Raw genomic sequence first — 26,836 nt, 5'->3', positions numbered from 1 at the left:
AGGTGGGTGGGGCCACGCCAAGACCTGCTGCAGTCATGTGGTTAAGACACCTGATACAAGTCGTATTGAACATGCACCTAGACTCTCCACTGAACCCAAAGCGAAGGATGAAAATGAGAAAAATGGATCCTTCCATTCAAAAGGTATCCAATCAAGTTAGACTCAGCCCTGCTAAGTCAGGACCAACATTACTAGTATCACTATACTGAGGATTTCCAATTTTTAGACAAACACCAGATACACCTAATGAACAAAGATCATCAGTAAAATATTTCACAACTGAGAAAAGCAAAAAAAGGGAGAAGGGATCATGAAGCTTTTATCAAGGGCTGAGATTCTGAAAGGTGTGGCTGAAAAATGCCCTGTCCCCATAGCACTAGAGCAGTGCTGCCCAGGGAATGATTTGCCACTCCTACACTCATACACCATCTCACCCACCTGCCTGGAACCAGAGCCAGTGAGACAGGATGCGGTGAGGTGGAATCCAGAGGATCATGGACAAGGCGACAGGAGAATGCACTTGGGACAGTGCCCAGCATGTCAGAAGTGCTCAGTGCACATTGGGTGTCATATGTGGTTTGGCTCAGGTTTATAAAACCCGAATCTGAAGAGACACCACTACTTCTTTTTTATCATGTGCTATCTCCTGAGATAGGAACTAATAAAACATTACTAGCCACTTAATGTGACCTTTGGTATTTTGAGTGTCCAGGGTCATGTATTTTTTAGGTATATCATTTACACAAATATTTCAAAGCAACCAGTTTACGTATGATTGCCAGTAAAGGGCTACTTTAATAGAAGGTAACCTGGCCAGCCGCAATGGCTCACACCTGTAATCCCAGCACTTTGGGAGGTGGAGGTGGGCGGATCACTTGAGGTCAGGAGTTTGAGACCAGCCTGGCCAATATGGTGAAACCCTGTCTCTACTAAAAATACAAAAAAGTTAGCTGGACATGGTGGCACGCACCTGTAATCCCAGCTACTCGGGAGGCTGAGGCAGGAGAATCACTTGAATCAAGGAGGCGGAGGTTGCAGCGAGTGAAGACTGCACCACTGCACTCCACCCTGGGTGACGAAGTGAGACTCCCTCTCAAAAAAAAAAAAAAAAAAAAAAAAAAAATTACGTGACCAGAGCAAATGTTAAGTGCAGGCTTCCTGGTAACTATAAACCTTAGTGACTACAGGTGAATCTGACCTAGCTTACTGCTGAACACTTGATCGCTCAACGACCTCACCTGATGGCAGGTGCCCCAGAAGAATGTTCTGTGAGCCAGAAAAATGGGGCAGGGCCTGCTTGCTCCTCTCAACTACAAATACAAGTTTAAAGAAATAAGATAAATGATATGGTGTCCACATATTTACACCTTAGTAATATGTGAGATTTATTTTCCATTCTTTGAAATAAAAAGAGCATTTTAACTCAGATCAGTGAAAAACAGGATGAAGCTTTACTCAAAATCACAAATATATACAACTACTCTGTCAGAACTTTCTTTTTTTTTTTTTTTTTGAGATGGAGTCTCCTTCTGTCACCCAGCCTGGAGTGCAGTGGCGTGATCTCAGCTCACTGCAACCTCCGCCTCCCAGGTTCAAGTGATTCTCCTGCCTCATCCGGAGTAGGTGAGATTACAGGCATGCACCACCATACCCAACTAATTTTTGAATTATTAGTAGGGATGGGGTTTCACCATGTTGGCCAGACTGGTCTCGATCTCCTGACCTCAAGTGATCCACCTGCCTCAGCCTCCCAAAGTGCTGGGATTACAGGTGTGAGCTACCACACCCGGCCAGAACTATTATCAAATAAAATGGAAATTCAAACAAAGTACGAAGTCTAATTAAAGTCTCAGTTCATGAAAAAGTTAACTGGACATCTGAGACAGTTGAAATGAATGGCATCACTTCATACACTAGCAAAAGGGCTCACGTCTTCTACATGCATGGGCACCACATGCTAGACAGAATAATTCAGTGTTTCCTTGGTTGGTTTCAGTCCCCTGCAGGTACCAGGCAAACTCTGTCCCTGGACACATGCTGGCAGTAAGCAAGGAGCACAAGGACCTGGGGCTGGCTTTGTATCTATGCTGCACTTTTCCTGCACAGCCTGTTTAGTATTCTCATTCAGTAAACAATAACATGAATTACTAATGAACTAAATAAAATCTAGGTTCATTGCCTTTAGTGAACTGTTGACTTTTTATTGACATGTAACACATATCTCTAATGGACTCTGATGCCAGTTCATTATTTATATCCTGAATAATAAGCCCTATAGAAAGGTTATGGTGTTTGGGGGTTTTTTTTGTTTTTTTGAGACAGAATCTTGCGACACTGGGGTGCAGTGGCATGATCTCAGCTCACAGCAACCTCTGCCTGTCAGGTTCAAGCGATTCTCCTGCCTCAGCCTCTTGAGTAGCTGGGATTACAGGCGCACGCCACCACGCCCGGCTAATTTTTTGTATTTTTAGTAGAGACGGGGTATCGCCATGTTGGCCAGGCTGGTCTCGAACTCCTGACCTCAAGCAATCCACCTGCCTTGGCCTCCCAAAGTGCTGGGATTAGAGACGTGAGCCACCACACCCGGCCGAAGAGGTCATTTTTAATGACAATTTTGTCCAATCTAAAGAACAAGTATTACACGAAGCATTTGGATGTCTGTTTTCTTGGAGAGCAACACATCATCGGTTTCTGTGATAACACCCCTGGTGGGTAAGAACTTGCAAGCAGCCTTTCTCAATGGGGTTCTGTGAGAAATGCAAGCCTTCTGCTGAATACCAGCCTGGGAGGAGCTGAGTGCACCGCCACCTGCATCTCATGTGTGCTCCCATGCAGGAAAACAGTGGCACCAAGAGTCACAGAGCATACACTCTGACAGGTCAAGCAAACCTGAAACACAATTACCTTCCGAAGACTGTGCTTGTCCGTCCTGAGTCTTTTCCTGGGTGTGTCCTCAGCTTCAGCATCTTCTGTAGGGTCCTGTGTCCTCTTTGTGTGGTTTCTTTTTTTCCCATTTACGTTACCTTGGAATGGGGGATGGGGAAAATGTACATGAAAACCACTCCAAAAGCTGCACTGAAGCACTGTGAGAACCTACCCAGGGCATTCAACATACAGATCCAGCCCATGATGTGTTTCCTGTAACCCTGCTGATTTCCAGGGCTTATGTCTTACAGATCAAATCTCTTTACAACAAAAAAACTGGCGACTATATCTAACCTTAGAAATTATATTAGCATCTGTTATAAATATATATATATTTTTTATTTTTATTTTTTGAGATGGAGTCTCGCTCTGTCACCCAGACTGGAGGGCAGTGGCACAATCTCAGCTGACTGCAACCTCCGCCTTGTGGGTTCAAGCCATCCTCCTGCCTCAGCCTCCTGAGTAGCTGGGATTACAGGCACGTGCCACCATGCCCAGCTAATTTTTGTATTTTTAGTAGAGATGGGTTTTCACCATATTGGTCAGGCTGGTCTCGAACTCCTGACCTCGTGATCCGCCTGCCTCGGCCTCCCAAAGTGCTGGGATTACAGGGGTGAGCCACCGCTCCTGGCCTTATAATTATAATTTAATGTATTAAAGCATTAAATTTAAATATAACCCAGTATTTTATCTATTTACTTATTTTTGAGATGGAGTTTCGCTCTTGTAGCCCAGGCTGGAGTGTAATGGCACGACCTCAGCTCACTGCAACCTCTGCCTCCTGATAGCCCAGTATTTTTTTTTTTTTTTTTTTTTTTTTTGAGACGGAGTCTCGCTCTGTTGCCCAGGCTGGAGTGCAGTGGCACGATCTCGGCTCACTGCAAGCTCCGGCTCCCGGGTTCACGCCATTCTCCTGCCTCAGCCTCCCGAGTAGCTGGGACTACAGGCACCCGCCAACACACCCGGCTAATTTTTTTTGTATTTTTAGTAGAGACGGGGTTTCACCGTGTTAGCCAGGATGGTCTCGATCTCCTGACCTCGTGATCCGCCCGCCTCGGCCTCCCAAAGTGCTGGGATTACAGGCTTGAGCCACCGCGCCCGGCAATAGCCCAGTATTTTAAAAAAATCTTTTCCTAGGCTGGGCGTGGTGGCTCAGGCCTGTAATCCCAATACTTTGGGAGGCTGAGGTGGGCGGATCACCTGAGGTCGGGAGTTTGAGACCAGCCTGACCACCAACATGGAGAAACCCCATCTCTACTAAAAACACAAAATTAGCCGGGCATGGTGGCACATGTCTGCAACCTCAGCTATGCAGGAGGCTGAGGCAGAAGAATCGCCTGAACCCAGGAGGTGGAGGTTGCAGTGAGCCGAGATCGTGCCATTGTACTCCAGCCTGGGCAACAGGAATGAAACTCTGTCTAAAAAAAACCAAAAAACAAAAAAAAATCTTTTCCTTACTAACATTCAAAGACTTGTGGAATTTAAGTTGAACTTAAAAAAAAAAAAAAAAACTTGCTACTTTTTAAACATTTCCTTAAAGAAACATGTTAAGTAGTAACACTACATTTATATATGCAAATTAAGGGCTTCCTCCATGTTTGCTCAGCTGTGCCATGTGTTAGGTGTTCCCAGGAATAGCAGCTAATCCAAGACCTAAGGCATCCAAACAATACCGACCTAAGACGGTAAGGTGTAAGAGTGCAAATTCTAGAGAGATGATTAATTTCAACATGCCAATGTTTATTTTAAATATAAATCCAGTATTATCATTTGCATGACTGCTTTACAGAGGGGTTCAGGGTTTTTATTAATGGACTCTTCATAAAACATCTTGCAGAAGGACACTGTTGCCCTGAAGGACACTGTCGCCCTCAAGCCTCACTACTGCTGGGACAGAAGACACCAGCAAAAGAGTGCTCAGCTCCACAGGGTCCAGCAAGGCCTCAGGCAGAGGTACAAGTAAGTGTCCGTGCCCTTGTGCCAATGCGTTCACCGAGCCTCACCTCGGGTCTAGGCCTGAGCCCAATGCGCAAGAAGAGTCAGCAGCCAGAGCGTGGGGGCCCTCACCAGCTGCAGTTCCAGCCTGGTGTGATGGGGGCCAGGCAAGCAGCCCTTGTAAAGCCCGCTCCTGGCCACGCCACTGCAGGCTGGTGCAAAGGCAGCCTGGGGAAGAGGCCCGTGGAATGCTCGGCAGCAGGACATGCTCAGCCACTGCCAAGCATAGGCACCACACGGCACAGCCAGCCAAACTCTCGAGGCCCCCCTCAGGCAGGTCTGCCTTCAGAACACCTGTTCATGAGCACAATGCCAGCCCTGTGCCTCGCTTTCCCACAGGCGAGGTCCTTGACACAGCACATCCTCAACACGGCACCTCCTAAGCACCTCTCCATTCATCCAGGATGAGGCAGCAGCTGTTTCTTACAGAAACAAGCAACACAGGCATCTGTATGGATTTTCATTTTTTTTGAGATGGAGTTTTGCTCTTGTTGTCCATTCCATTGGCTGGAATCCAATGGCACGATCTCGGCTCACTGCAATCTCCGCCTCCCAGGTTCAAGCGATTCTCCTGCCCCAGCCTCCCAAGTAGCTGGGATTACAGGCATGTGCCAGCACGCCCAGCTAATTTTGTATTTTTAGTATAGATGGGGTTTCTCCATGCTGGTCAGGCTGGTCTCGAACTCTCAACCTCAGGTGATCCGCCCACCTCGGCCTCCCAAAGTGCTGGGATTACAGGTGTAAGCCACTGCGCCAGGCTGGTTTTTTTTTTGTTGTTTTTTTTTTTTGAGATTGAGTCTTGCTCTGTTGCCCAGGCTGGAGTGCAGTGGCGTGATCTTGCCTCACTGCAACCTCTGCCTCCCAGGTTCAAGAGATTCTCGTGCCTCAGCCTCCCGAGTAGCTGGGATTACAGGCATGCGCCACCAGGCCTGGCCAATTTTTTTGTATTTTTAGTAGAGATGGGGTTTCGCCATGTTGGCCAGGCTGGTCTTGAATTCCTGGCCTCAAGTGATCCACTCACCTTGGCCTCCCAAAGTGCTGGGATTACAGGTCTGAGCCACTGTGCCCAGACATCTGTGTAGATTTCTAACACTGAGGCCATGGGCACGTGACAAAGATGTGGTGCGCCATCCTAGTTGTTAGCACCAGGGTCACCTGAAAGTCAGGATTAAAGGACACCCAAGAACCTGCATACACCTGACACACAGTGGGCAGAAACTCACCTGTCACTTCTATCCACTAAGCACTCTGCAAAATATAACACAATCAAATTTATGCTTATACTTCGAGGGTAAGCTGAATCTGGCTTCAGGAAGAGCTGGCTTATTTTTAAATAAGCCAGTCATTTAAAAGGAACATGTCTCTAAATTTAGTGTATTGATAGAGTGAGGTATATTTCCTTTTAAAGAAAATATACAAGTCCTAAATATCCTTGCTATTCTAAATTATAGTATTTGTAATGAACACTGAGGAAGTTGAACAAAATTCAAGATTAATGAGATAGCTGATGAAGAGATCTAGAAACACCTAAATCAAGATGAAAACATCTGAGAAGGAGAAAGGTGACAGCAGGCACATGTGGCCAGACCCTATCGCTTCTGGGCCCCGACTTCCTTTTAGGTGAGTCTTGAAATACTTTATGTTTGGCCTCTCCAAAGCTCCTCGATGATGAATCTTCAGATATACAGTACTTTCTGTATTTTAAATTGATACCCTAATATATCAGTTATTTTTACATTCAAATCTCAGTTTTCCACAATTTGCGTCCAAGCACATACGTATCACGAATCTAACCATTGTTACACATCTTCCAATCTTACAGTGTCAGCTCTCCCTCCTCTTGCCACTGCCCAAAGCAAAGTAGCACTTTTGGTTTTTTAAGCCGAAGGCCTAGGAAGGACCAAAGGATACCGAATTCAAGGTCAGTCCAGTCACCCTTCTTGCCCTATGAGCTCTCGGGCAAACAGGCCAGGAGCTGCCCACACTCCGGGCCCCTGTAAGGTGCAGACTACAGCCGAAACCAGGACTGCTCTCAGAAGCATGAGAAGTGCTGCCTCCTCGGAAGTCACAGGCCTGAAGGCTGACCCTACCACATCATGTAAGCCTGGAATCCAAGAGACGACCTTCCCTCCCATTCCTTCTTCTGTCCTCTCTCACACAGCCCCATCAGCAGCAGTGACCACAGTGGCTGCTCAACTTGGGCAGGAAAGCAAGGGAGCCACAGGCCAGAAGGCACCACACCGAATAGCTCTCATAAGCCAGTAAACGCAGATGGCAGAGGCTGTTTTTACTGTGACCACACACGCACTTGGACTGCTGGCCCAAACCCCACGGGTCAGAAACAGGGAGAGTGGACACACTTCCCTACAGTTCCAAGACCAGAGCTCAGCTTGCTACACTACACACATCAACCCAAGCAGAGGACATCAGCATAATGCTATGTTTACCAGAGTCTTCTTCAGCCTGGACAGGGGCCACCAGGGCAAACTTGGTGTTGTAGCGTGCTCTCTGCTTCTCACTCAGCAGACTCCACTGTGACCTGAGCAGCTCTTCAATCTCCTCACCTGAAGCATCTGGGTGCTCAGCTACCACCTGTGGGAACGGGAGAAGGTGCAATAAGAAGTTAAATCCGTAAAACTCATTGGGTTTTGTTTTGCATGAAATCAAATGCACGGCCCTTTAGAACTTAGTGTATCACATTTTTATTCCCACATCATGGAACTATGTCCCTAAAAGCTTCAAAGAAAAGTAGTGCTTAACTGATGCTGTGACCCACTGAAAACTCATAAATTAGAATAGTGCCAGTGAAAACAACTCAACTCTACGTCTGTAAATGTTGGAAATGATAAATGATAAAAATATATATATACTTTTCCCAAACCACTAACTCACTTACGACTCAGCCTCTAGGCACCCCTGAAAAATTAGCTGTAGAGCCAATGCCACAGGAACGCTGCCCATGAACATGGAGGTGGGCTCAGCTCAGTGTCCTCACTGGGCAGCACCTACCCTCGTCTTTCAGGTACAGGCCCTGGGCAGAGGTGAAGGCACACACCAAAGAGTGCGAGCTGGCTTCTGTCAGAGCCCAGGCCAGCACACGGAGACAACCTTGCACAGCCAAGAGACAAGGCTTCCCTACCCTCCAGCCACACCAGGGCTGCCAGCATCAGCACCCGGAGCATGCTAGAAATGCAGACTCCCAGGCCCCACCCCAACCTGCCTACCAGGAATCTGTACTTTCATAAGGTCTCTAGGATGATCCGCAGACACACTGAAGTCTGATTCTGCGGACTTGGCTGCACCTGGTAATAACCTGGGGGTTTGAAATCCCATGGTGCTTAGGTCCCACCCAAGATCAACCCAACCCGGCGGGTCTGGCCTCAGTGATTTAAAGGTTTCCCAGGGGTTGCTAATGTGTCCCCAAGTCCGAGAGCCACGGATCTCGAGAGCAGGGCACAGGGCTGACACACTAATGCCAGCCAGCCAGGTATAACCCACCACCTGTTTCTGTTCAATGTCTGAAAAACATCATAATATTTCATGACACAAAAATTACAGGAAATTCAAACAACAGTGTCCACAAAGTTTTACTGGATGTCGGCCCCACGCATTTGTTCCCATGCTGCCCATGGCTGTCTTCCTGCCACAACAGCAGAGCTGAGCAGTCAGAACAGAGCCCTCACTGCTCACTAGCCCTTTGGAAACAGTCTGCTGACTGGCTCAGCACCAACCAGCTCTGATGCTGGCTCCTCTACTGGTTAGTTCTATGGACTTCGGCAAGTGAAGGCACTGTCTCTGCATCCACTCTGTGAAATGGGGGCAGTAACACTCCACCTGGCAGTGGTAAGGAACCATCAGGTTAATGTTGGCTGGTTACCATTACCACCTGGACCTACCACCTGCCCAGCCAATAGAGGTAACCTCTGCCCCCAAACCCAAACCCCTCCTCACAAGACAGTCACCATAGGCGGCTTCTTATAGCTTCCCATGGCCCTACCATCTGCCCTCCTGTCGCCTGGATGAGTCATGTGCTCCACTCCCTCTTGTCCTCACCCTGGTCTGGACACCAACACCCACCAATGCCCACCCACCACCTCTCTAGACAACCTGCAGACACCCCCAGCCTAACTGCCTGGGACCTCCCACCTCGAGGACACCTTCTGCAGTTCCGGGTCTGGCTCTGACCTCCAGCACTCCACCAGTGTTCCCTGTGGGGTCCCTATCCCCAGCCCTGTGTATGCCTACTCCTGCCACACCCCTCCCAACCCAGCAGGCCCTGCCCTGATTGCTGCCATGACCCACTCCATGAGCCTACCCACTCCCAACTCTTCAAACTCCAAGGGCCTCAGCTCTTCAACCGGTGAAAGTTTCTGCACAGGGCTTCGGATCCACAGCACATCTGCCTCTCATCTCCTCAAACACAGCACATTCCTTCACGGGCCTGCTGCCCTCCCATCCACCTCTGCCTCTGGCACCCCATCACCCACCATGACTCCACAGCCCCCAGTTAGGATGAATCCTAACAGTGTACTTTACTGCTTCGTCAAAGCAGAGTCACAAGCGCCCTGCAGTCACCTCGCCTCACAAGACAGTCACCACAGACGGCTTCTGCGGGGAAGCCAGGAAAATCTCATTATCACCTTAGGTTAACAGAGCAATGACTCCTCATTAAAGTCTCCGAGCTTCACGGTGAAACTGTATGGTATGATGGTTACGAGTTCTAAAAACACAAAAGCACACGCTCACACACACAGTTAGGGTCAGGTCCCAATTCTCCTACTTCCTGACTGCATCATCTCACTGAAACCTTACAACTTTTAAGCTCAGGTTAGCCAGCTATAAAGCAGAGATAATTTATATTTACCTTATAAGGTGATTCTGAGTACTAGATATACTTTTGTACAATAACATACTGGCAAAGTATCTGACATGTGATAAGCATTCAATAGTGGCCACTTCTTTATTCTTAACATATCAAAAACAAGCTGGACATGTGGCTCATGCCTATAATCCCAACATTTTCGGAGACCTAAGTGGGAAGATCACTTGAGGCCAGGAGTTTGAGACCAGCCTAGGCAACAGAGCAAGATCGTGTTTAAAAAAAAAAAAAAAAAGTTATTTTTAAATTAGTTAGGTATGGTGGCAAGTGCCTGTAGTCACAGCTACTTGGGAAGTGGAGGTGGAAGCATCACTGCAGCCTAGGAATTCAGGGCTGCAGTGACCTATGATTGCACCACTGCATTCCAGCCTGGGAAACAGAGTAAGATTCTGTCTCAAAAATAAATAAAAATTTAAAACGTACCAAAAAAACATGGAAAACCAAATTTCCACAATCCCACAACTGACTAAAACACTGCCAACATAACTGGAGACTCTACAAATTAGTCTTCAGATTACACGCCCCTCCTTCATTCTACTTGCTCCCTACACGTTTTGTTTGTTTGTTTTTTTGAGATAAGAGTCTCATTGTGGCCCAGGCTGGAGTGCAGTGAAGTGATCTCAGCTCACTGCAACCTCTGCCTCCTGGGTTCAAGCGATTCTCCCACCTTAGCCTCCTGAGTAGCTGGGATTATAGGCATGCGCCACCGCACCTGGCTAATTTTTGTATTTTTAGTAGAGATGGGGGTTTCACCATGTGGGCCAGGCTGGTCTCGAACTCCTGACCTCAAGTGATCTGCCCGCTATGGCCTCCCAAAGTGCTGGAAATCAGGTGTGAGGCACTGCACCGTGCTCCCCCCAACATCTTTTTAGAGTTTCCTTTTGCTTTCAGGCTTCAGCGAAGAATGCTTAGGTATCCATTCTCCAAGACGACCCCCCATCCCTCCGTGAGCCCTGCCTCCTGGAGCTCAAGCCCCCACTACTGCTTACGGTGTAGTCAATAACACAGTGCAGAAATGGTTGCATATGACTCCAAGTGTAGGGCATAAAAGATATCCACCTTGCTCTTTCTTGGATCACTTGCTCTTGAGAAAGCCAGCCCCCATCATATTGTGAGGACACACCAGCAGCCCTGTGGAGAGGGCCACATGGTGAAGAACCAAGGCCTCCTGCCAGCAGCATGAGTGAGGGGAGGTACCCTGGAAGCAGATCCTCCAACATCAGTCAAACCTTAGAATGATGTAGCCCCAGGTAACATCTTAAATGCAACTTCAAGAGACCCTAAGGCAGAACCACTAAGCTAAGCGGTTACCAAATTCCTGGCCCACACAAACTATGAGACAGTAAATGCATGCTGTTGTTTTAAGCCACTAAGTTTTGAAGTAACATGTTATGCAACAATAGATAACTAATACCAAGGCATGTAAAAAGAACTGAGACATAAAGCACTGGTTCCAATCTAATGGATGTGTAAAAATTAGGATCAGGAAAGGTAGAAAAGGCTTTAAAAATTAAAAACTCAGGCCGGTGCAGTGGCTCACACCTGTAATCCCAGCACTTAGGGAGGCCAAGGAGGGCAGATCACCTGAGGTCAGGTGTTTGAGACCAGCCTAGCCAATATGGTGAAACCCTGTCTCTACTAAAAATACAACAATCAGCTGCGTGTGGTGGCGTGCACCAGTAGTCCCAGCTACTAGGGAGGCTGAGGAAGGAGGATTGCCTGAACCCGGAAGGCAGAGATTGCAGTGAGCTGTGATTGCACCACTGCAATCCAGCCTGGGCAACAGAGTGAGACCCTGTCTCAAAAATAAAATAAAATAATTTTAAAATTCAAGCCAAACCAGGCACAGTGGCTCACACCTGTAATGGCAGCACTTTGGGAGGCCGAGGCGGGCAGATCACAAGGTCAGGAGTTTGAGACCAGCCTGGCCAACATGGTGAAACTCTGTCTCTACTAAAAATACAAAAATTAGCTGGGCGTGGTGGTGGGCACCTGTAATCCCAGCTACTCAGGAGGCTGAGTCAGGAGAAGCGTTTGAACCTGGGAGACGGAGGTTGCAGCGAGCCAAGATCATGCCTCTGCACTCCAGCCTGGCAACAGTGTGAGACTACGTCTCAAAAAAAAAAAAAAAAAAAAAAAAATCAGGCCAAAAAAGCCTGCTAGTGAAAATGCTGCTCATACTGGAGCCGGCCAGGTGCACTGGCTCATGCCTGTAATCCCAGTACTGTGGGAGGCTGAGGTAGGAGGATCACTTAAGGCCAGGAGTTTGAGTCCAGATTGGGCAACATGGCAAGACCTCATCCCTATAAAAAACAGAAAAGTTAGCCAGGCGTGGTGGCACATGGCTATAGTCCCAGCTACTAGGGAGGCTGAGGTGGGAGAATCACCTGAGCCTAGGGAGGTCAGGGCTGTGGCAAGCCATGATTGCACCACTGTACTCCAGCCTAGGCGACAGAGTAAGACCCTGTCTCAAAAACAAAAAATATTTATATATATATAAAGAAGTATATTTCTTCACTAGTAGGGAGAAAGGAAGCTAGAAAGTGACCTCTAGGCTGGGTGCAGTGGCTCAGGCCTGTAATCCCAGGACTTTGGGAGACCAAGGCGGGTGGATCACCTGAGGTCAGCAGTTCAAGACCAGCCTGGCCAACATAATGAAACCCCATCTCTACTAAAAATACAAAAATTAGCCAGACGTGGTGGCATGTGCCTGTCGTCTCAGCAACTCAGGAGGCTGAGGCAGGAGAATCGCTTGAACCCTGGAGGAGGAGGCTGCAGTGGGCCGAGGTGGCGCCTTCGCACTCCAGCCTGGGTGACAAAGCAAAACTCCATCTCAAAAAGAAAAAAAAGAAAGAAAGAAAAAGAAAAAGAAAATGACCTCTAAAGAGTCAGCAAGTGGCAACAAAAAGTCCTGAAGTCAGACTTCCCATCTAGGGACCCTAGAAAAGGAAGGTCCAGAAAGCAGCAGGGAAGCTCCACCTGACTCTATCCCTCAAGGGTTGGCCATTGGTTAACTGACGACCCAACAAAAACCATCCTTGTGTGCACCAGCACTCCCGAAAAAGAAAAAACAATGTAGAAAGACCTAGGTTACAGATGGAAGCAGGGAGGAGCTTCCTCAAGTTTAGAATTGCTTATTACAGAACGGTTAAAGAGCATCCTAATAGTCATCGCTTTTCTGATAATAGAAAATTCCTCAAAACCACCCAGCCAGAGTCCAGTGGAGGGAAGGGAGGCCCCATGGGCCTTACATCAGGAACCAGGAGTGGGCAGGGCAGAATGTCGGACATTAACACAGAGCTCAATTTTTTGTAGTTTTTGCTTTGACAGGGTCTTGCTGTGTCATCCAAACTGGAGTGCAGTGGCGCAATGATGGCTCGCGGCAGCCTCGACCTTCCAGGCTCAAGTGGTCCCTCCCACCTCAGCTTCCTGAGTAACCGAAACTACACGTCTGCACCATCATGCCCCGTTAATTTTCTTGGTTGTTTTTTTTTTTTTTTTTTTTTTTTTTGTAGAGATGGGAGTCTGTGTTGCCCAGGCTGTTCTCAAACTACCAACCCCAAGCAGCCTGCCCTCCTCGGCCTCCCAACGTGCTGGGATTATAGGTGTGAGCCACTGCTGCACTCTGCCCAGATCTCAGTTTTAACTGTACACCTTCAGTTTGGTTTTATATTACTTTTAGTATAGTGCCAATCCAGACTTTCATTTTTGGCACATTTCTTAGCACTAGAAGGACCATCTGAGATCAGTTTGGGTCCCAAAAAGCCAACAGGGTGGTCTTTGGACAGTGGCTTTAATTCTCAGGTACCCACTTTTTTTTTTCACAATTCCAAACTAGTGAACGGGTTGTGGAGACACAGCCAAGCAACATGCCAGAGTGGCTGACGGGGCGGTCCTCACCCGACACCACCTTACCCTGCTTCCAGGGCCCAAGAGCATACAGCACCTCACCAACCCCGCGCAGGCCTAGCTATCAAACACTGGAGTATCCATTCAGAGCTTGCCACTGCACCCTCTCCAAACATGCCTGAAATGGTGGCTGTCCACACATTGCTGAGTGCTTTATACCATTTTATTTTATTTTTACTTTTGATAGAGATAAGATCTTGCTATGTTGCCCAGGCTGGTCTCAAACTCCTGGCTTCAAGTGATCCTCCCACCTTGCGCCTTGCCTGCTTTGTATCATTTTATATCCAACGACCACAGCTACTCCACCAGGTGTTAATGGCTCCTCCCTGGTTAGATCTCTTGGCTCCTGAAGAGAGGCACATACCTTCACAGCTGCCCACTTACACTTTTTAGATGGACACAGAGAAAGGGATAAGTTAAACTCAATTGTGGGTATGTGGCCCTTTTCAAACTTTACACAAGTGATAGAATCTGCATACCCTTCAGCAATTTGTTTCTTCTTTGACATCCAATGAGTTCACTTTAATTGATGTGTAGTTACACTGTAGGAACATACCATAGTCTGTCACTTGGTTATTTTTTGGTTTTGGACACTGTGGTCTCTCTTTGGGTGCAAGGACAAAATTATTCTAGGGTAAATATCTAGGAGTAAAACTGTAAGAGAAAAAAAAGCACATCTTCAATTTCACTAGATATTGCCAAATTTCTCTCAAAACAGGTGTAATAAATGATGTTTCACCAGCATTGTACGAGGAGTCCCACTGTTGCTCATCTTCTCAATCCCTGGCTGTTCTGAGTTTGATGTCTGCTCACCTGATGACTGTGAAGGACCATCCCACCAGGATCGTAACATACAGCTCCCTGGGCATGGCCGCAGTTGAGCAGCATCTATTCATGCACTTACTGGCTCTCCAAGAAACTCGCCGTTCTCCTTCAGAATTGTTTCAGCTCTTTACAGAATTTGTCCTTTCACTGTGTTGATGGTGTCCTTGACACATAAGAATTTTTTTTTTTTTTTGAGCCAGGGTCTCTGTCACCCAGGCTGAAGTGGTGCAGTGGCTCAAGCAATCCTCCCGCTTCAGCCTCCCAAAGTACTGGGATTACAGGTGTGAGTCACCATGCCTGGCCTAGATTTTCATTTTAACATACATAGTTTCATAGCCTTTATAGCCTGTTATTAGTTTGGCTTATTTAAGAAATCCTTCCCTCTCCCATGGTGACAAAGCTCCTCTCCCATGCTGGCCAAGTTCATAAATCACCAGTGGTCCCAGCACCATGTCCAGTGCAGACATCCCACCCAACTGGCCTGCAGCCCTTTCCCATCCATGTCCACATGCTCAAGAGCCTGTTCTGGGCCCCGTCTTGGGCCATATCACTGCCCTGCGTGAACAGTGCTATTTTATTTTTTATGGGACAGAGTCTTGCTCTGTCACCCAGGCTGGAGTACAATGGCACAATCCCAGCTCACTGCAACCTCCGCCTATCAGGTTCAAGCAATTCTCCCGCCTCAGCTTCCCGAGTAGCTGGGATTACAGGTGCCTGCCACCATGCCCAACTAATTTCTATATTTTTAGTAGAGATAAGGTTTCATCATGTTGGCCAAGCTAGTCTGGAGCTCCTGACCTCCGGTGATCTGACTGCCTTGGCCTCCCAAAGTGCTGGGATTACAGGCGTAAGCCACCGCACCTGGCCAAATACTGCTATTTTAAATAAGATAATTTCCTATCTGGTAGAGCAAGTCCTCAGGCCAAGCCTCTCTTCAAATGTGGCCACATCAGCATCCACTTACAAAGGGTAAAGAAATTCCTGTTGGAAGTTTTATTAGAATTATACTGAATTTATAGATTATTAAAGGGAGAACTGACAACTTCAGAAGGTTGAATCTTCCTATATATATATATCTTTATTGGAATCTGCGAAAATATCAGTTATTTTTCTCTAAAGTTACATGCATATTTCATAATATTGATTCCGCAGTACCTGAAATTTTCGTTTCTATTATCAATGGTATCTTTTTTAACATTACATTTCCTCTTTGATGCTGCACTTGTATGTTAATTTTATATCCACCAATTTTGGTGAACTCTATTAATTCTAAAAGATTTTCTGTACATTCTCGAGTTTTCTACATAGACTTCTGCAAGCAATGACAGCTTTATTTATTCCTTTATCATACTGGCTAGTATTTTCTTGGAGACGAAGACTCATTCTATTGTCTAGGCTGCAGTGCAGTAGTGTGATCTCAGCTCATGGCAACCTCTGCCTCCAGGTTCCAGCAATTCTCTTGCCTTGGCCTCCTGAGTAGCTGGGATTACAGGCGCGCATCACCACGCCTGGCTAATTTTTTTATTTCTAGTAGAGATGGGGTTTCACCATGTTGGCCAGGCTGGTCTCAAACTCCTGACCTCAAGTAATCCACCCACCTCGGCCTCCAAAGTGTTGGGATTACAGGCGTGAGCCACCGCGCCCGGCCTAATACTGGCTACTATTTTCAGCACAACGTTTATTAAATGGTGAAAAATGGTTTCCTGTCTCATTCTTTTTTTTTTTTTTTTTTTTTGAGACAGAGTCTTGCTGTGTCGCCTAGGCTGGAGTGCAGTGGTGTGATTTTGACTCGCTGCAACCTCTGTCTCTCAGGTTCAACCGATTCTCCTTTCTCAACCTCTTGAGTAGCTGGGATTACAGGCACTCGCCACAGCTGGTAAAATTTTGTATTTTTAATAGAGACGGGGTTTCACCACGTTGGCCATGCTGGTCTCGAACTCCCAACCTTCATTGATCCACCTGTCTTGGCCTCCCAAAATGCTAGGATTACAGATACGAGCCATTGTGCCTGGCCCTCGTTCATGATTTTAAAGAGAATGCTTTTTTTTTTTCTTTGAGACGGAGTCTCGCTCTGTCGCCAGGCTGGAGTGCAGTGGTATGATCTTGGCGCACTGCAACCTCCGCCTCTTGGGTTCAAGCAATTCGCCTGCCTCAGCCTCCCAAATAGCTGGAAGTACAGGCACACGCCACCACGCCTAGCTTATTTTTTATAATTTTGGTAGAGATGGGGTTTTACCATGTTGACCAGGCTGGTCTTGAATTCCTGACCTCAAGTGATCTACTCGCCTCAGCCTCCCAAGTGCTGGGATTACAGGTGTGAGCCACCATGCCTGGCCTAAAGAGAATGCTTCTAAAGTTTCATCAGTAATATCCTTGATGAAAGCTTCTGATACATATCCTTAAACAGATTTAGGAAGTTTCCTTTTATTCCTGGTTTACTAATCTTTTATCAATAAGCAATAATTTTTTTGTTTAAGACAGGGTCTCACTCTGTGGCCCAGACTAGAGTGCAATGGCATGATCATGGTTCACCACAGCCTTAAACTTCTGGACTCGAGCAATCCTCTTGCCTCAACCTCCTGAGTAGTTGAGACTACAGGCACATGCCATCACATCTGGCTAATTAAAAAAAAAAATTTTTTTTTTGAGACAGCGTTTCATGTTGCTCAGGCTGGTCTCAAACTCCTGGGCTCAAGCAGTCCTCCTGCCTCACCCTCCCAAAGTGCTGGGATGACAGATGTGAGCTGCCACACTCGGCCTTTCTTTTCTTTTTATAAGACAGAGTCTCACTCTGTCAGCTAAGCTAGAAAGCTGTGGCACAATCACAGCTCACTGTAATCTCAAAACTCCTGGGCTCAAGCAATCCTCCCACCTCAACCTCCCAAGGAGAAAAAGCAATGAACTTTAATACATGTACCAAATATCACATATACCCCATAAATACAAGGTGTTTACTTAATTTAAAAAAGCAATGAATTTTATCAAATGCCTTTTCTCCCTCTACAGAGATGAGCATTACACAGTAAGTCACAATAATAGCTTTCTAACATCAAACTACCCTTGCATTCCTGAGAAAAGCCCTACAGATTACCCAGGCTGGAGTGCAGTGGCATGATTTCAGCTCACTATGGCCTCTGCCTCCCAGTTCAAGTGATTCTCCTGCCTCAGCCTCCTGAGTAGCTGGGATTACAAGCGCACACCACCATGCTCAGCTAATTTTTGTATTGTTAGTAGAGACAGGGTTTCACCATGTAAGCCAGGCTAGCCTCAAACTCCTAACCTCAGGTGATCCGCCCACCTTAGCCTCCCAATGTGCTGGGATTACAGGCGGGAGCCACCACACCCAGCCATGGGTTACTCTTGAAGGCATCACTTAAATGCCTTTCTCTGGCAGAATTTCCAGATCCCATATAGGGACAAAAAAATCATGTCCAGTAGATTTCTTAGAATACCCAGTCACCCATTTATGCATCTCTGCCTGAACTACTCATGGCTCCTTATTGTGCCATGCTGCCTGCCACAAAATACATGCTGGTTAAAGATTCATGGAAAATTTTTTGAAGACAGACTTTTTTTTTTTTTTTTTTTTTTTGAGACGGAGTCTCATTCTGTCACCAGGCTGGAGTGCAGTGGCACAATCTCGGCTCACTGCAACCTCCGACTCCCTGGTTCAAGTAATTTTCCTGCCTCAGCCTCCTGAGAAGCTGAGATTACAGGCACGCATCACCATGCCCAGCTGATTTTTTCTGTATTTTTAGTAGAGATGGGGTTTCACCATGTTGGCCAGGATGGTCTCAAACTCCTGACCTCGTGATCCACCCACCTCAGCTTCCCAAAGTGATGGGATTACAGGTGTGAGCCACTGTGCCTGGCCGACACTATTGTTTTTGATACCTTTAATCACCACATAGATTTAGACTACTGAATGGAAAATTCCTATGGAAATAAAATTAAAATGAACATTTAAAGCCTTTTAAGCACGAGACTATGATCCACTCCAAGTAACATAACCAAAAGTGGGAAGTGGAAAACCCAACTCCTTCAGTTCTTTACAGCCTTTATTATGTACTAACAGACTGTATATTTTATGAAAACAATTAAGAAAATTATATAAATGTCTTAATCACATTGCTACCCTTTTAAATGTCAGGGAAATAAATCAACACCCTCAGTGCCAGTGGACACAATGAGCTTTATAGATGAGCATACCCTGCACTGGAAGCTTCAGAACAGACTGCTGGAGAAAATGCTAACCTGGAGTCACACATTAAGGACATGGCCACATGCTTCAAGTAAAGCGCAGCCTGATGAGACCCACTTCCCTCTGTGCTAGTTTTTTTTTTTTTGAGACACAGTCTCGCTCTGTTGTCACCCAGGCTACAGTGTAGTGATGCCATCATGACTCACTGCAAACTCCACCTTCAGGACTCAAGGGATCCTCCTGCCTCCAGGACTCAAGGGATCCTCCTACCTCAGTCTCCCAAGCAGCTGGGACTACAGGCATGTGCCACCACACCCAGCTAATTTTTGTAGAGATGGGGTTTCACCATGTTGCCCAGGCTGGTCTCAAACTCCTGAGCTGAAGCAATCCTCCTGCCTTGGCCTCCCAAAGTACTGAGATTACAGGCATGAGCCACTGTGCCTGACCTGTTCTCGGTATCTTCTTATCTACATTAGGAGGGATATTTTAGGAACCCAGAGTGCAAGTCAAGTATCTTTTCCCTCAAGGGTCAGAATGGCTGTTCTCTAATAATACTTATTTATTAGATCTAAAATCTATGCAACGCTCACGTTAGATTCTCCTGATAATGCTGAGAAACAGATGATTCTGCACTGAAGGGATGTTCCTCAAATTCTGAAACTTGCTAGCATGAAACACAACTTAGTACTGACCTCATCCCTGTGTTTTTGACAGAAGACCAAAAACTGGGATGCTGCATCTCCCTTCCTGCTTCGTGGCATGGAGACTGTGGTCTTCTTCCTCCCAGGAGGAGACCCTACTCCTCTTCTGGGGTCAGCCTCTGCCGTTTTTTGAGGGGTACTCTTCCCTATGTCGGGGTGACTCTCCAGGGTCTCTGCAGAGCTACAGAGTTTGGCCCTCCGCCTTCTCTTCATGGGAATGCACTCTTCTCTCACAGACTTGGGGTTTTCAGCAGCTTCTTCGCTGACTCCTGAGGATTCTGCCATTTCTCCCAAAGACTCTGTGGCAATGCCAGCCTCCTTGGCTACTTGAGGGTTGAGATGAAGCTGGTCCCCCACATAGAGAAAGGTGAACTTGGCTTTCCGCTCCTCCACTGACATGCTTGCAGCTTCTTCTGCTTGAACAATGCCCATTTCCCACTGGGCCCTCAATTTCCCTGAAATTGGTTTCAACAGCTGGGAAAAAAAAAAAAAAAAAAGAGACACTAAGTTTCATTACACAAACATAAAAATTAACTACTTTTCCTAGGCACATGATTCATGCCTATAATCCCAGCACTTAGGGATGTCAAGGCAGATGGATCACCTGAGGCCAGGAGTTTAAGACCAGCCTGGCCAACATGGCCAAACCCCATCTCTACTAAAATACAAAAGATAAGCCAGGCATGGTAGTGCATGCCTGTGGTCCCAGCTACTAGGGAGGCTGAGACATGAGAATCACTTGAACTGTGAGGCGGCGGATGCAGTAACCTGAGACCACGCCACTGCACTCTAGCCTGGGGTGACAGAGCAAGACCCTGTCTCAAAAAAAAAAAAAAAAAAAGAAAAGAATACTTTTACATTTTCACATAATTTTAGAAATAAAAAACTTGGCCAGCGTGGTGGTTCCCGCCTGTAATCCCAGCACCTGTGGAGGCCGAGGCAGACACATCACCTGAGGTCAGGAGTTCAAGACCAGTCTGACCAACCTGGTGAAACCCTGTATCTACTAAAAATACAAAAATTAGCCAGGCGTGGTGGCAGGCACCTGTAATTCCAGCTACTTGGGACGCTGAGGCAGGAGAATCGCTTGAACCCGGGGGGGCAGAGGACGCAATGAGCCAAGATCATGCCATTACACTCCAGCCTGGGCGACAAGAGTGAAACTCCATCTCAAATTAAAAAAAATAATAGAAATAAAAAAATTATAAAAACCTATTTTAGAATTCAGCCCAACATAATACCTTTATTGTTTCTTTAAACCAGAAATCAATTCCTATCACGTTACATTAATATAATCCCTCTGTGTGTGTGTGTGTGTGTGTGTGTGTATATATATACACATATATATGTACATATATATGTATATATAAATTCTAAAACAAGTTATCTCTGAGAGTCATCAAATGAGCAAAAAAAAATAAGTTGTGTCTCTAAAAAACTTTATCATATTGTAACACGGCATTCTTGGGCAAAAGTCAACAACGAAAGAGATTGTTAAGCCATTACAATATTTCGAGCAAGTATAAGTTCAAAACAAAAATAAGTTAACTTAAAGAATAAAAATTAAATTTCTGGTCTAAAAGTAAACTGAAGGGTCATCTATCACCTTAATTTTCTCAGCTTTCGTGGGTGCCTGCTTGGCACTTTCCTGGCATAATTTCTCAAACTGTCCTTCTCCTTCAAAAGCTACGAGGCTCTTCTCAAATATCCAAGCTCTTTCTGGGGCGTCACCAAAGAACTGTACGTGATACTGGCGTGCACTCTTTTTCTGACCTAGTTTTTAAAATAAAATGTTAGAGAATGAAAGTTAGAATCTGGGATGAAATGAGTCAAATCTACTGCTATTTTGCAGTTGTTTTCCTTGGTGTTGTCTAAGCCTGTTAACCTCAAAACAAATTCTATACTTCTCATCCCTTCCATGCCACATGCCAAAGAAGGAAACTAATTAACTTACAAGAGACTCAGATAAGGTTCAAAATTGAATGGGAAAGAAAGCCAACCAGGCCAGGCGCGGTCCCTCAAGCCTGTAATCCTGCCACTTTGGGAGACCGAGGCGGGGAGATTGAGCTCAGGATTTCGAGACCAGCCTGGGCAACATGGCAAAAGCCCGTCTCTATGAAAAATGCAAAAATTAGCCGGGTGTGGTGGTGTGCACCTGTAGTCCCAGCTACTCGGGAGGCTCAGGTGAGAGGATGGCGTGAGCCTGGGAGGCAGATGTTGCAATGAGCCAAGATCATGCCACTGCTCTCCAGCCTGGGTGACAGAGCCAGACCCTGTCTCAAAAACAAAAAAAGAAAGAAAAAAAAAAAAAAGAAAAAAGCTAGCTAGCTGACTAAATGCACTCCTTTATTCCCTCTTAAAAAGATACCAAATAAGACAAGAGGACATCTGCAAGAAAGGAGTGAGTGCGGCAGTGAAGGAGGCAATATACTGGTATCACACAACCTGGGTTCAAATCCCAGCCCTGCTACCTACCAGCTAACTACCCCCCTATCTCACAGTGCTAGGGTGACAGGAGCAACAGTGGCCTCAGAGAGCAGCTCAGACCACACAGTAACCCCACAGATGCCCACTACTCTTACTCTTATCTGAGAGGAAGAAGCCACGTCCCACAGTGCAGCCAGGGGGATGAGGAAAGAAAGAGACAGGCCCAAAATCCAAGAGAGGAGGTACCAGATTCCACTGAAGTCATATGAGAAGGTGAATACAGGTAAGCAGGTTAAAAGGTCAGATCTCTGTGCCAGGTGAGAGGAGGGAGGGGGATCTCCCTGGCACAAGGTGGGGGCAGTTACCACTCCCTGTCCCCTCATGCAGCACATTGGCCCAGATGAATCAAAGGATATTTCCTGAAGACCTGAAGTGCTCCAGAGGAAAAACCTCTCCAGTGAGTCTTTTGGAGATTCCCCCAATTAAGTGGCCAATGTCCAATCAGACCCTCTAACACAAAGGAGGGTGGATAACCAAGCCTCCCCACCCATGGTTGCAGGCAGCTCTAACTGCTGTGCTCTTAAACACGAGCCCAGCACCAAGGAACCCCTGGACCCAGGGAAGCATCCAGTATGAATGAATCCAAAACACACAGAAATGAATGGCCCTCTGCAGGGCCACAGACATAAGGCAAGGGAAGAGAAGATACCCAACAGAGAAACCCTGTGTGCTATGAAAAGAGAACACAGAAAAACAAAGAGGTATTTGAAATTCTAAAATACAACTATGAAAATAAAATTCAGGGCGGGCGCAGTGGCTCAAGTCTATAACCCCAGCACTTTGAGAGGCCGAGGCAGGCGGATCACGAGGTCAAGAGATCGAGACCATCCTGGCCAACATGGTGAAACCCCGTCTCTACTAAAAATACAAAAATTAGCCGGGCGTGGTGGTGGGCGCCTGTAGTCCCAGCTACTCAGGAGGCTGAGGCAGGAGAATGGCGTGAACCCGGGAGGCGGAGCTTGCAGTGAGCCGAGACTGTGCCACTGCACTCCAGCCCGGGTGACAGAGCCAGACTCCATCTCAAAAACAAAGAAAATAAAATTCAACAAGAAAGCTTGGAAGATAAGAAATCTCCTAGAAAGAAGAAAAAAAGATGAAAAATACCTATTTCCATAGCAACCTGTAAGATCAATCTAGGAGGTTTGATACCCAAATAATAGGCTTTCTGGAGAAGCAGGGAAGCTCCAAGAATAAACCCAAAATCAAGTCTCCAACTAAAACAGTCCTAAGTGTCCCACTGCAACATCCACAGCAGGGCACACCCTGCTGAAATTCAAGCTGCTGGGGGTTGGGTGAAAGGCCAGCCTCCAAGTTAATGGAACAAGAAATAGAATAGAAAGGTATGTGAAGAATAGCAAATTATGTGAAGAATGGCCAAAAACTCTGGATGCTAGAAGGAAATGGAGTAATACCTTCAAAATTCCTAAGGGAATTCTTCTCAACATAAAATTCTATACCCAGTCAAACCATCAATCAGGTGTGAAGACAGAAAAGTAGCATACTCTGGGCCAGGCACAGTGGCTCACGCCTGTAATCCCAGCACTTTGGGAGGCCAAGGTGGGCAGATCACCTCAGATCAGGAGTTTGAGACCAGCCTGGCCAACATGGTGAAACCCTGTCTCTACTAAAACACAAAAAATTAGCCAGGCACGGTGGTGTGTGCCTGTAGTCCCAGCTACTCGGGAGGCTGAGGCGGGAGAATTACTTGAACCCGGGAGGTGGAGACTGCAATGAGCCAAGATCGTGCCACTGCACTCCAGCCTGGCAACAGAGCAAGGCTCCATCTCAAAAAAGAAGTAGCATACTCTGGGCTGGGCGCAGTGGCTCACGCATGTAATCTCAGCACTTTAGGAGGCCAAGACGGGTGGAATACTTGAGGTCAGAAGTTCGAGACCAGCCTGGCCGACATAGCAAAACCCCATCCCTACTAAAAATACAAAAACGAGCTGGGCAGGGTGGCACACACCTGTAGTCCCAGCTACTCAGGAGGCTGAAGCACGAGAATCACTTGAACCCAAGTGGCAGAGGTTGCAGCAAGCTGAGATCCCGCCACTGAACTCCAGCCTGGGCGACAAAGCAAGACTCTATCTCAAAAAAAACAAAAGTAGCATACTCTGAACTGCAAGGACTCAAATTTACTTCCCATACAAACTGTCTTAAGATACCAAAAATAGCCTCCAGGAAAAAAGAGAACTTAACCAAGAAAGAACACAGCATAGAACTATAGGGACCAGCCCTACAGGGCCTGTGGGTTTTTCTTCTCGTGTGCGGAGACAACAGATCGTAGAAATAAAGACACAAGACAAAGATATCGAAGAAAAGACAGCTGGGCACAGGGGACCACTACCACCAAGATGCGGAGACCAGTAGTGGCCCTGAATGTCTGGCTGCGCTGTTATTTATTGTATACAAGGCAAGGGGGCAGGGTAAGGAGTGTGAGTCATCTCCAATGATAGGTAAGGTCAAGCAAGTCACGTGTCCACCAGACAGGGGGCCCGTCCCTGTTTGGTAGCCGAGGCAGAGAGAGAGAGGGGACAGCTTACATTATTTCTTCTATGTATTTCTCAGAGAGATCAAAGACTTTAATATTCTCACTAATTCTGCTACTGCTATCTAGAAGGCAGAGCCAGGTGTACAGGGCAGAACATGAAAGTGGACCAGGAGTGTCACTGCTGAAGCACAGCATCACAAGGAGACGGTTAGGCCTCCGGACGGCTGCGGGTGGGCTTGACTGATGTCAGGCCTTCCACAAGAGGTGGTGGAGCAGAGTCTTCTCTAACTCCCCCATGGAAAGGGAGACTCCCTTTCCTGGTCTGCGAAGTAACAGGTGCCTTCCCAGGCACTGGCGCTACCGCTAGACCAAGAAGCCCTCTAGTGGCCCTGTCCGGGCATGACAGAGGGCTCACACTCATCTTCTGGTCACTTCTCACCGTGTCCCTTCAGCTCCTATCTCTGTATGACCTGGTTTTTCCTAGATTATAATTGTAGAACAGAGATTGTTATAATATTGGAATAAAGAGTAATGCTACAAACTAATCATTAATAATATTCATAATCATGTCTATATTCTATGTCTAATATAACTATTCTTATTTTAAGTATTTTCTTTATTATACTGGAACAGCCTGTGCCTTCAGTCTCTTGCCTTGGCACCTCGGCGGCTTGCCACCCACACAGAACTACCCAAAACAATGTAAATAGGGAAAGCAGCTTAAAGAAAGTCCAAGCTTACTGCAGTGCAAAAGGTTAAGAGTGCTAGCAAACCAGATTCAAGCAGGAAAAAGGAAGATTCTAGGAGAGAGCTCCAAGGGAAGAAAAGATGAGAGAAAAGAACTTTTTTACAAAGAAAGAAAATCTTAGTAAGGAAAGAGGGTTAAAAGATGAGTTCCAAAGAGCAGAAAGGGAAGATGGGACTCAAACCCAGGTTTTCATTTTTCTTAAGGAGAAAAAATAACTATATAAATATATAAATAGGAGAAACTAACTTCATAATAAGGATGAGTTTTAAGGATGAGGAGACAAATACCTGAAAAAAATTAAGCCTGTATGGACAACATAGTGTATGATTTCAAAAGAAAGGCAGTAATTAATTCCAAGGAAAACAAAAGGTTTTACAAGAAAGAAAATGCAATTACAGAACACAACTTGGTTTTTCACTGAATGATATTTACATAGTCAAAATTATGTAAACGCTTATTTTTCATTTATTACAAATAGTGACTTAATTATATGGGGAGAATGGGGGAAAAGAAATAGAAAATGGCTGAAGAGTTCAATCTTCATTTTCCATGATAGAAAGTTAACAGAAAATGTCTACATGAGAAATCAAAGTATTAGAATTAGAAGAAAATGTCGAAAGAGATAAAAATAATTACCTCTGGGGAGGAGAGAGGAAGGCAGGGGATGATTTTTCACTATTAATCTTTCAGTACAATTTGACTTGTTTTTAAGTGTTCAAACTTCTTTGATTTGAAAATACCTAAGATTCAAGGATATGTCAAGGGATTTGTGACTTCTTCCATTACTTTAAAACTTTGTAAGAACTTTTCTTAGTAATGAAAATGAATACAGGTATGTTATAGCATTTTTATAATAAAGAAAACCTGTAACAGTACACATAATATAAAATTAAACCATGTTTATAAATAATGACACAGATAAATGCTCCTTACATGTCAGGTGGGAAAAAAAGCAGAAGAGATTATTGTAATCTGATCCCAAGTTTGTAAAATAAATGAGTGTAACATTCTGAAGTTCTTTCCTATCTAGAAATTGGATAACATAACCAAATTTTCTACTATTTTTATGGGTTTTTTTAATCCATATGAACTATCTTTTGGTCCGAGTGGAGAGGTGAATATCTCACTGTTTTTATTTTACCAATAATTAACCAGTTGTCCCAGTACTATGTATTAGTAATCCTCCCTTCCTATGCAATTTCTTTTTTTTTTTTGAGATGGAGTCTCGCTCTGTCGCACAGGCTGGAGTGCAGTAGTGCAATCTCGGGTCACTGCAACCTCTGCCTCCTGAGCTCAAGCAATTATCATGCCTCAGCCTCCCCAGGAGCTGGGATTACAGGCGCCTGGGACCACACCCAGCTAATTTTTGTACTGTTAGCAGAAACAGGGTTTCATCATGTTGGCCAGGCTGGTCTCAAACTCCTGACCTCAAGTCATCCACCTGCCTTGGCCTCCCAAAGTTCTGGGATTACAGGCATGAGCCACTGCACCTGGCCCTCTTCCTATGCAATTTCTGATGTTCATTAATCACCATCTGTATAAAAATGCATGTCACTGACTTCCCCACCTACATCCCCTTCGAAGAGACCCGGCTTCTACTAACAGTCCTGGTACCTAATTTTGTACTATGTTCCTTTTTCCCTATCACATTAGACTACAGGTAGTTTGTGACTCT

General features: G+C 46.0%; 1 protein-coding gene across 8 annotated transcripts in view; it reads right to left on the bottom strand.

Moving 5' to 3' along the window:
- NSD2 (nuclear receptor binding SET domain protein 2) overlaps nt 1–26,836 on the bottom strand; it is a 110,999-nt gene that overhangs the window by 41,897 nt on the left and 42,266 nt on the right. For all 8 annotated transcript variants that reach the window (XM_055246221.2, XM_055246224.2, XM_055246225.2 and 5 more), the window contains 4 exons: nt 21,042–21,208; nt 19,427–19,909; nt 7,368–7,512; nt 2,905–3,023 (listed from right to left, as the gene is read on the bottom strand). In XM_055246221.2, the coding sequence (XP_055102196.1) occupies nt 2,905–3,023; nt 7,368–7,512; nt 19,427–19,909; nt 21,042–21,208 (914 nt within the window). The remainder of the gene's footprint in view (nt 1–2,904; nt 3,024–7,367; nt 7,513–19,426; nt 19,910–21,041; nt 21,209–26,836) is intronic.

The sequence above is a fragment of the Symphalangus syndactylus genome, chromosome 16 (genome assembly GCF_028878055.3).
Source record: "Symphalangus syndactylus isolate Jambi chromosome 16, NHGRI_mSymSyn1-v2.1_pri, whole genome shotgun sequence".
Lineage (NCBI taxonomy): Eukaryota > Metazoa > Chordata > Mammalia > Primates > Hylobatidae > Symphalangus > Symphalangus syndactylus.
This window is presented reverse-complemented; position numbering and strand designations above follow the sequence as displayed.